Raw genomic sequence first — 11857 nt, forward strand, 5'->3', positions numbered from 1 at the left:
TACTTAATGATAGACTCCAATTAAAACTATTACAACAAAGCATGAAAATGTAACCAATTATCTCCAGGATCTGGGGTATTGAAGTATGTAAGGGACTATATCCCAAGTGATATGAAAAAAGATTTAGGATCTCTGCTTCTATTTACAAGTTTTGTAAGAGTAAAGAAGCCACTGACTCAACTCCAGGTATGTTTGCTAATTCACAATAAGATTTATTCAGATGTTGAGATTAGCCTTTACACAGTGCATATGGAAAAAATTACTGAGAAGTTTCTGAACTGTACTAAAATGAGAGACAGTCTTAGTTTTAGAGTTTCAATGCATTTACTGTATAATGATTTGTACCTTTCAGATACTGGCTCATCCTCACCTTAAGGAATTCTTATTTCCTTCCTGATCTAAGCGTTACTAAGTTTAATTTAATCTAATAAAGTTGAATCTTTCTCATTTGAGACCCATGTAAATTTAAATAAGAATAAGACATCATCTAGAAGCAAAATTAGGAAACTTTATCAAATGTATCTAAGAATGGCAGGAAATTGCTTGGACCATTGCCATGAATAAGGGAAGAGATAGGCTCCCTGCCTTGTTGAGTATGGGGTGAATTGTCTAAGGGAGGTTTTCAGGATTTCCCAGTTGAATACCAGCCTCCAGGACTTGTGTCTATCCAAACACTATCTAAACTCCATCACGAGAAGTTTGGAAATTCTTTGTGGGGGGGGGGGAAACATATTTATGACAGACATTATGTCTTTTGAGGGAACATTACAACTAGGACACCAATTTTGCTATCTGTTTCAATAACTGTGATTTTTTTTCTCTTTGGAAAATACGTAAGATTTTATCTTCCTCCAGCTTCATTTATTAGGATATCTAAGGACTTATATGAAATTTATGAAATATATGAAATTTAACTAAACTGACAGAGAGGGTTTTATTGAACCTTCAGTTTCAAGATTTCATAAATAAAACAAATTATCATTAAAAGGCATCAGGCACAGATTTGACATACAGAGCTTTTGGTTATCATGATGGATGATTTATACCGGTGGAGACTGCAGGAGAATGTATCCCTCTTAGTGCATCTACTTCTTTCAGTGGTTTTTTATATCAGTTTAATTAAATATCTCTAGCTCCTATATTTTTGGTTCCATTTAAAAAGAGTTAGAGCTATGAACACAGGCAAGAGACATCCTAGGTATAGAAAGGTATGTCAAATGGGAAATATTGATGGAAAAATTGTGTAAAAGCAAACACATGTTTTATTGCACCATAAAAAGACATGAAATTCCATGTTGCTAGAATATTGAGAGCAAGGGAAACCAATAATCTTTTAATCGCTGGTGGAACCTGAAATTTGGAACCCAAAGAAACAAAACTGAGAAATGAATGTTGTGGAAATTTCATATACTCTAGCATTGCCAACGTAGCATGTACCATTTGAAGGGAATATTGGGATAAATGGAATCTGAAAAAGGAGATCTGGTACTTTCAAATCATCCCTCTTTCTAGGATATATTGCACACTTCCCAAATGGGTAGAAGAGGGAGAATTATGGTTGCTAGCAGACATAAATCCGTTAAAATTTGACACATATGTTTATAGCAGAATATCTGTTGTAGCAATGTATTAATCTGCATCCTTCACTTAATTGAAACAGCAAATGAAGTAAATATATTAGAATTTATCTCTAATATGTAGTCCCAAACTCTACATTTTTTAATAATAAACAAATGCATAATAAACAAATTTGACCTAGCAAATATGCTATATACTGAGTTAAGTAAGTAGTGTGGTCCCAATCCTTTTGAAAAAAATCTAAATTCTTGTTGCATAAAGATAGGAACATGGTTGAATCTCTAAGTAATATAATTTTCTTTCTCTTTACAAGGGATCAGAAAGACAGCAAATCGCCTGAACCAACCCATCTACTCAGAAAATCATGGATAAAGGAAATAGTTCTGCCATTACTGAATTCATTCTTCAAGGATTCACGGATAATCCCAAAATGCAGCTTCTTCTTTTTACGGTCTTCCTCTTGGTTTATATCATCACTGTATTAGGGAATCTGGGGATCATTCTGTTGATTTGCACTAAACCCCAACTTCACAAACCCATGTATTACTTCCTAGGTAATCTCTCCTTTGTTGATCTCTGCTGTGCCTCAACCATTGCTCCTAAAATGCTGATTGACTTATTAAGTGAAATTAAAAGGGTTTCTTACAGTGGCTGTGTTACGCAGCTCTTTCTATTTGATATCCTTGCAGATGCAGAATGCCTTTTGTTGGCTATGATGGCTTATGATAGATATGTGGCCATCTGCAATCCACTCCTCTATCCAACCGTCATGAACAAAAAGGCCTGCCAGCAAATGATCATTATTGCGTATTTTGAAGGGCTGCTAGATTCAATGATACAAACTTCCTCTACATTCCGGCTATCTTTCTGTAGCTCCAATGTTATCAATCACTTCTTCTGTGATGAGCCTCCACTTCTAATACTCTCCTGTTCTGATACCTATATTAGTGAGATTATGTTATTTACCTTTGTTGTCTTTGTTGAAGCAAGCAGCATTGTCATGATTCTTGTATCCTATGTTTACATTTTGGCTACAATCTTGAGAATGCGCTCTGCAGAGGGCAGGCACAAAGCATTTTCCACCTGCGCCTCTCACCTGACAGCTGTTGGGATATACCACGGGACAATGCTCTTCATGTACTTCCGGCCAAGTTCTAGCTACTCCATGGACCAAGACAAATGGGCCTCTATGTTCTATACAGTTTTGATCCCCATGCTCAATCCTTTGATCTACAGCCTGAGAAACAAGGAGGTGAAAGATGCTGTGCCAAAATCTTTTGGCTGTATTTGGATGTGGATTGGGGGAAAAATATTTTACAATAACTTGCATTTGAGGAGGGGGGACATATAGAACACATATCTTGAAGGCATGGTAAAATCAGTGGGGGATATGTGAATTTTTAAAGACTGTAGCCGTAGAAAAAATTAATAGACAACTTAATACAACTCTCTACCGCTTTTGGGAAGAGGAAATTCAGTGTAAAAAAGAATATACATTGTGTACTCTTGTTCTTTCAACTGTGTATACATGGAATTGCTCAATCCTCTGAATATTATCTCAATATAAAACATATATTATTTAAATATAATATAGTTCACCTATACAAGTCCCCACTACTGCCAAAGCCAACTATTTCAGTTTCATCAGAGAAACCTGGCACTTCAACTGGTTCACTCCTTCAGCCCCTTCCCACGACATTCACCCATAAAAAATGGTAATTTGACACCAGTCTATCAGAGAAAAAAAGGTGGCAGTCATAAATCAAAATAATTTATTGTAGAAAGTACAGAATCAAAATGCTTTTATAACTATGGGTTTTAGAATTCAAAAGCCTGAAGCACATATAATATTATACCATTCCATATATGTAAATTAAATACTGTTGTTGGTTCTGAATTTGTCAAGTTATAAGCAGGTTGCTATGAGGTAAACCCAGTATTTCAGATTTTTTTTTTGGGGGGGGGTTAGCCATAATTGCACAAGCTGCTAGGCTTAGCTAGCCAACGTCTCCCAGCCCATGGATGGAGTGAGAGTTGCAGGACTCCCACAGTTGTGAAGGCAGGCATGCTGCCAAGCATCCAAATTTTGATGACTACCTACAGGGATAGTGCAACAAACAGAATTTCAGGGAGAGGTCATTAAGTCTTTTCGTTCAGCTCCATTGTTATTTCAAATGGTTGCTGAACAAATTGTCATAAGTCAAGGACTAGTTGTAAGAAACAGTAGTGCTTTCAACACATGAAGAAGACACCTGGGAATCACAGAAGTATAGCAATTGGAAAGGTTTTCAGAAAGCATAATTTACAAAATGTGAAAATCAGCTGTGTTAAGTGGAACAAGAAACCTGACAATATCGGCTTAAAATCTATCAGTTCACTGAAATCAGCAGAATTCTCAGATTTATTTATTTATTTATTTATTTAGAGACTTCTCAAGAAAGAAGAAGGGAAAATAAGGTGTATTAGCAGGGTTGGGCAGAAGGCTGGCTAGATGCAAGAATCCAGTGTGAAGAAGCCAATGCTCACACAGGATCAAAGAAAGATAAAATTCTTTTATTTCCGTACAGATGCAGAAGATGACACCTTTGGGCTTCACACCCAGGGAGCACACCACAAATCAGGCACAGTTGTTGGTTTTTTTATTTCCCACGGGGAAACAAAATAAGAGAATTGCTGATTGGTTACATGACAATCACACATGCAGACAAAGCAAAACCATTCCATAATATCCAAAATTATTTAATTCTGCTTCATTATCATTTACATTGCCACAAAGAGGAGGAGGTCAACTTATTTTCCAAAGCACCAGAAGGCAGGACAAGAAATAATGGATGGAAACTAGTCAAGGAGAGAAACAACCTGGGATTAAGGAGAAACTTCCTAACAGTGAGGATAATTAACCATTGGAACAGCTTGCCTTCAGTAGTTGTAGGTGCTTCATCACTGGAGGTTTTTAAGAGACTAGACAGTCATTTGTCTGAAATGATATAGGGTTTCCTGCTTGAACTGCAGGGTGGACTAGAAGACCTCCAAGGTCTCTTCCATCTCTATTCTGATTGAAGCTGACTACCTCTGGGTGTGCTATGTTACTATGCTAATATGTTTTGCTTACCTCCGGGCCTTTTTCTAGATGGCTATAATCACTGCTTAAGCTAAATATCATCTGATATTCCTTGATTCCAGTAACGGGTTCACTTGCAATATATCTTAGCCAAGTGTCAAAACCACAACCTATCAGTTAGGTTATACATTACTGCTCAGTAATGTATAACCTAAGAGTTTGTGGTTAACTCTTCTAGTTCTTTCTAATAGGTATTAAAGAAATGTTACTTCTAGTAGGCAAAAGCAAAAAATAAGCTAATGCCTCTGGCCAAAGTTAATTCAGAGCTCACAAAAAACCCCGAATTATTTATTAATAAGCTAATAAGTTACCAGGCCCTCAAGCTGAAGAGATAACTAGGAACCAGGCAAATTTAAATACGCCCTGCAGTGGCTCAAAATTTAGATAATATTTTTAACATTCCTTCCAACATAGATTTTTGTAGAAACAGTCATATTAATAGCACAAACTATTAATATGAATTCTCATATGCAATGCATCAGCAACTGAAGTAAAGATTAGAATAGCTGTACATACTGTCCACTTTCTATTTTTGTATAATGCAAATTTAACTATCATTTAGATGAATGCAATAAAAATGTGACCTGGTCCTCTGGATTATTGAGAAGCCAAAACCGATGCAACTCTAAAGAATGTAAATCTTTTTCCTGCTTTTGGTAGATTTGATCTTTTTACGATTGTCCTCTCAGTTTATGTCATTGTGTATTAGAGAATATTGGGATAATTCTATTATTTTATACTAAATCCCAACTTCACACACCCATGTATTACTTTCTAGGAAACCTCTCCATTATTGATCTTTGCTATTCTTCAGCCATTACTCCTAAAATTCTGTTTGATTTATTAGCTGAAACTAAAAGGATTTCTTAAAGTGCCTGTGTTTTACAGCTGTTTCTGTATGCCATGCTTGTAAACATAGAGTGCCTTTTATTGGTTCTGATGCCCTATGACAGATATTGGCCATCTGTAATCCATTTCTCTCCAAAAAACCTATGCCAGCAAATAATTGCTGTAGCATACAATATAAGCCTTCTGGATATGATAGTAGACATTTCCTCTACATTCTGATTACCATTCTGCACATCAAATCTTATCGATCTCTTCTTCTGAAGCATATTTCCACATTTAAGGATCTCCTGCTCTGACACATACATTAATCATGTTGTACTTTTTATCTTTCTTCACTTCACTGAAGGGAGCACCATAGTTACGATTCTTTTATCCTATGTTTATATTTGGGATACAATTCTGAGAATGTGCTCTGTTGAGGGCAGGCACAAGGCATTTTCCACTTATGCTTTTCAGTTGACGGCTTTTCAGATATTCCATGGATCAGTAGTCTTCATGTCAAACTATTTTCCAAAACACCAGAAGGCAAGAGAAGAAACCATGGATGGAAACTAATCCAGGAGAGAAGCAACCTAGAACTAAGGAGAAATTTCCTAAGAGTGAGAGCAATCAATCAATGGAACAGCTTGCCTTTAGAAGATGTGGGGGCTCCATCACTGGAGACTTTCAAAAAGGGCCTGGATAACCATTTGTCTGAAATGGTATTGGGTCTCCTGCTCAAGGGGGGTGGGGGAGGTGGACTAGAAGACCTCCACCTTGATTATTCTATGTTCATGTACCTCCAGGCCATGTCCATCTACTCAGTGAACCAAGACAAAGGGGCTTCTATGTTCTACATGGTCATGGCCCCCATGCATAACCCTCTGATCTACAGTCTGAGGAACTAGGAGGTGAAGAATATTGCCAGATTAAAGCAATTATCTGCAATAACTATAGATATACTCTGCAAATTGCTCTCATCCTACCTACCAGACATTCCAAGTTCTACTGTCTCTTTGCTCTCTGTGAAAGAGCCCTCCTTCTTGAAACTCCTGACTACATTTCACCAGATCAAGTCATACCTAAATGCTTAATACTTAATTCTCCTTAATTCATTCTGGTTCCCTCTAATATCCAACATTCAAGCCCCCCCCACCCCCATCAGGACTGCCCCAGCTAAGTCCCTAAGAATGAAAGACCCTCGACTCCATTTGGTTCAAGTGACAGTTCTTTTACTAAGGATTAGTGGTTGCAGCAAAAGCAAGGTTAGATTTGAGATTCCCACATACAACATAACTGTCAACACTGTAAACATTGGATGTTCCTGCTCTGACAACTGATGAAAATCACAGCCATTTTCTCTTTTTGCTTTTAACATGCTTTTTCTCCTATTTAGAAGTCAGGTGCAGAACAGGGGGTTGGGATGAATACTTGAACTCAGCTAGCTGTAATAATAAATGCTGCTTTGTGAGAACCCAAGGTCAAATTGATAATGTTTTGGCTGGCAGGGGAGCTGGGGAGAAAGCCCGCATTTCAGGCTAATTGGAGAGCATGATTTATGACTACTTGTTAGGGGTGGAATTGCAATTTGTTACTTTGTATCCAGGGGAAGGGAAATTAGTTTTTGGTTCAGCTATGTAGTGCAATACTTTGTTTCCTGAATAAAATGTTCTTTAAGGAAGAATCCTTGCCTTGAAGTTCTTTTGATGGATTTCATCTATCAGAACCATGACAATAACATTTTTCCCTCTTTCCCCAGCCCTCCCCCTTTGACCAGTCCAGCTCTGTGCAATGGCATGCCATTTTGATGTTTTGGGAACAGTTTGCGTGTTTGGTGCCACTTGGTACAATTTCACATTCTTTTCCCAGGCCAGGTGTCCTTGAAAACTGGAACAGGCTGGTTCTCACACCTCTGATTTCCATCAAACCTATCAACCCCCTCCCCTCTTATCTCTACTCTCTACATTACAATTGCTCTCCTCCTCCCCCTTAACAATTTATGACAGGATGCCAACAAAGCACAGAGCTGAAGATGGAAGATCTCACAACCCCACCCTATCTTTTTTTTAAGATTTCAAAATAAAATTATTTTCCCATGGGAAAGAGTCTTATAATTAATTCCAAAGTCTTATTTTAAATCTATCTGGATCTTTAATCCCATTTGTAATTTTCCAAAAACAAGGAAGAAGCAGGAACAAGAGTCACAAGTTGTAAAGCCAGTCGTCTCTAACAAAAACTGCAAACAAAGCTGCTACCTAATTCATCTTTTGACAACTGGCTGTAATCACTCATGTCTTTGTCAAGTGAGGAGTATCACTGAGGACCATAGTTCTGCTCGCCTCTGTAAATGTCTAGACCTGGAGCTTGGGGACTGTGCCTCATCATCTGGCTGCTCCAGCTAAACAGGAGATGCCTGTGATTGATCAGTCTCAACTGAATCCTAGCTTATTGGATCCCGAGGCTAACATCCTAAAACACATGGTCATCTGCAGCAACATTGTCAGATTCCAGGTCAGAGTCATGTTCTGAATTGTGGCGCATAACACTTGTATTTAAAATTTCTGTCATTAGTGGCTGAGCAAAATTCACATGGTTCTTAAAATGTGTTGATCCAATGGTTTGGAATAGCTGAAAAACAGTGAACAAGCAACTTCTAAAAGTAATTAGAAAATGAAATATGCAGAAGTAATTAGAAAAGAAAGTATGCAAATTCATGTAAGTATCGACCTCAGTTTGAGTGAAGATAGCTTTCCTTCATTTCCCAGAGCTCTACAGTTGATGGTGACTGCTGTCTTGTGGTCTCCTTGTGAGGAGCAATTATCTGGAGCACTTGTGAATGATCTCAAGTTCTCCCCTTCTCTGAAGAGGAATTAGGAAACAGCTGAACTACCTGCCTGCTCTTCATTCTGCCAAGTTATTAGCTCTGCTAACAGTTTGAATTTCTTCCTTGGAAGACCACTAAATGCCTGGCAAATGCTAGGCTGGAGATATAATAGGCACAGTATGTTGCTTCTTAATTTATGAGCAGCCAAACATGTTTGAGTTGCAGATTGGTGTGATAGATTTTGTCTATGAATTGTGTGATGGACAAACAACAGTTTCCCAGGAGAAAGGGAGCGCATTCTGGGGGGGGGGGGGAGAGAGAGAAGAGTCAACACAGCCTGGAGCTAGACCAGATAAAAGGGAAGAGAATTAGAATAGGTGCTCCCTAGAATTTCCCGGGGTATATGGGTTAGGGTTAGAATGGGATAGAGTTAGACTAACTAGATTCTGTCTATGTGGTGTCAGCAAATTAAAAAAACGAACTTTGGTTGGATTGTTCCATCTCATTCTTGGGCTTGACCTGAAAATTGTTGAGTTGTAGATTGGGTCTCAAGGTGTTATTTACTTAATGATAGACTCCAATTAAAACTATTACAACAAAGCATGAAAATGTAACCACTTATCTCCAGGATCTGGGGTATTGAAGTACGTAAGGGACTATATCCCAAGTGATATGAAAAGACATTTAAGATCTCTGCCCCTATTTATCAGTTTTGTAATAGCAAAGAAGCCACTGACTCAACACCAGGTATGTTTGCTAATTGACAAAAAGATTTACACTAATGTTGAGGTTAGTCTTTGCAAACAGCATATTTATATTAACTCCATATGGAAAATGTTACTAAGAAATTTGTAAACCATAATAAAATCTGAGACAATCTTAGTTTTAGAGTTTTAGTGGATTTATAAAAGTTTGTACTTTTCAGATATTAAAGCCTTCTTAAGAATTTATTCTAGATGGATCATTTTGCTGTAAGAAGAAAAATTGCATTTGTTGCAAGAATCCTTTCAACAGAGTCCCATGATGTAGAGAAAGCCTCAAAAATAAGAATTAATGCAAATGAATTTCTGATACTTTCTGACTAGTATCAGAAAGATTCTTTTAATAAGACTGGCTCATCCTCACCTTAAGGTATGCTTTCTTCTTGAAAGTCTGATCTAAGCATTACTAAGTCTAATTTAATCTAATAAAGTTGAATCTTTCTCATTTCAGACCCATATAAATTTAAATAAGAATAAGACATCATCTAGAAGCAAAATTAGGAAAATGTATCAAAGAATGGCAGGAAATTGCTTTGGACTATTGTCATGAAAAAGGGAAGATAAATGCTTCCTGTCTTGTTGTCTATGGGGTGAATTGTCCAAGGGATTTCCCAGTTGAAGACCAGCCTCCAGGGCTTAAGTCCATCTAGACACCATCTATACTCCATCATGAGAAATTTGGACATTCTTTGTGGAGAGGAAAACCCATATTTATGACAGACAGGATGTCTTTTGAGGGAATATTATACTTAGAGTATCCATTTTGCTATCTGTTTTAATAAGTGTGATTTCTTTACTCAGAAAGCTCATAAAATTTTATCCTCCTCCAGATAAAGAATATTCTAAGGGCTTCTTCTTGACAACAATCAATCAGACCACCAAAACCTGTTTTTCTTTAGATGAGGTGTTGTGAGGTTCTTTATTAAGAATAATCTCAGCCAAAGTATTTGATATTTAACCAAACTTACAGAGAACGCTTTATTGTGCCTACAGCTTCAAGATTTCATAAATTAAACAAATTACCTTGAAAAGGTATCAGGCACTGATTTGACATATAGATCTTTTGGTTATCATGATGGATGATTTATACCAGCAGAGACATCAGGAGGATGTAGCCTTCTTGGTGCATCTACCTCTTTTTACATCGTTGGCTTTTTACATCATTGATCATGAAGAGATGATCAAAAGTTGTATTCTAGAAATGATATTATCATATGTTAAATTGATATTTCAATTTAATATCATTGAAACATTGGTCTAAAATTATTTATTTATATCCTTTTTTTAATTTTTACCAATAACTCAAGTTGGCAAACATATCCAACTCCCTTCCTCCTGTTTTCCCCACAAAAAACAACCCTGTGAGGTGAGTTGGGCTGAGAAAGAGTGACTTGTCCCTGATTATTAAACAAGCTAATCAAATATATCTACCTCCTATATTACTTGGCTCCACATAAAAAGAGGTTCAATAATGAACACAGGCAAGAGACACCCTAGATGTAAGGTTCTGCCTCAACTTATCCTACCAGAAAAGCATGACTCTTGATACAAGCATTATTTCAAAAGGATCTTTTACTGAGAAAGTGATTGCAAAGAAATCAAGTGGAATCTGAAGTTCCCGTGGGAAACATTAAGCTAAATTTTCCACTATCCAAACCCCAACCCAATGCTCCAGTCCATCAGGAACCAATCCACGGGCATGAAGATGTTGTGAGAACTCTGAGCCAAAAAGGTGATAATGAGGGGGTTTTTTGGTGCCGCACTCTTGCTAGAAGGTTGGAATTAGCCAGAAAGGAGTCGAACCAGATCCCCTGAGGGCTCATTCCCCGTCCCCAATTCCCATGCAGATACATCAAAGGGAGAGTAGAAACATCCTCAATCCCGAACTCACACTCCCCCGCCTCAGAATGGAAGTGTTCTGGTAGGGTCCTGACAACTCATTATCACCTTTCCGCTCGGAGTTCTCACAACATTTTCATGCCAGTGGATTGGCTCCTGATGGACAGGGACACTGGGGTGGGGGTGGGTATTGGGGTCCCACATAAAGGTGGGAAATATGGAAGGAAAATTGTGTAAAAGCAAACACATGTTTTATTGCACCATAAAAGGACATAAAATTCAATATTGCTAGAATATTAAGAGCAATGGAAACCAAGAATCTTTTAATGGCTGGTTAAACCTGAAATCTAGGGGGAAAAACCAAAAAAAAACCCTGTAAAATGGATGGTGTGAGAATTTCATGTACCCTACTACTGCCTAATTATCAACTACTGTTTGAAGGTAGAATTCGCATAAATGGAATCTGAAAAGGAGTTCTGGCACTTTCAAATCATCCCACTTTCCAGGATATATTGCACACTATCCAAATGAGTGGAAGAGGAAGAATTATGGTTGCTAACAGACATAAATCAATTACAATTTGACACATACATTTATAGCAAAATATCTACTGTGGCAATCTGCATCCTTCACTTAATTGAAACAGCAAATGAAGTAAATTTATTAGAATTTTATATATATTCTCAAATACTACTTTTTTGCATAATAAACAAATTCCATCTAGCAAATATGCTGTATGCTGAGTTAAGTAAGTAGTATCGTACCAATGCTCTTGAAAAAATCCAGATTCTTGTTGCATAAAGATAGGAACATGGTTGAATCTCTAAGTAATATAATTTTCTCTCTCTTTACAAGGGATCAGAAAGACAGCAAATCACCTGAACCAACCCATCTACTCAGGAAATC

At 37.4% G+C, this 11857-nt stretch overlaps 1 protein-coding gene across 1 annotated transcript; it reads left to right on the plus strand.

The window, feature by feature from the left end:
- Positions 1 to 1942: 1942 nt before the first annotated feature.
- Positions 1943 to 2929, plus strand: LOC308672554 (olfactory receptor 5AR1-like; the record flags this gene model as incomplete). Its single annotated transcript, XM_081335568.1, has 1 exon — positions 1943 to 2929. One exon carries the CDS (start codon positions 1943 to 1945, stop codon positions 2927 to 2929), a length of 987 nt encoding a protein of 328 aa, XP_081191694.1.
- Between the last annotated feature and the right edge of the window lie 8928 nt (positions 2930 to 11857).

This window comes from Vipera berus (assembly GCF_964194415.1).
Source record: "Vipera berus genome assembly, chromosome: 1".
NCBI lineage: Eukaryota > Metazoa > Chordata > Lepidosauria > Squamata > Viperidae > Vipera > Vipera berus.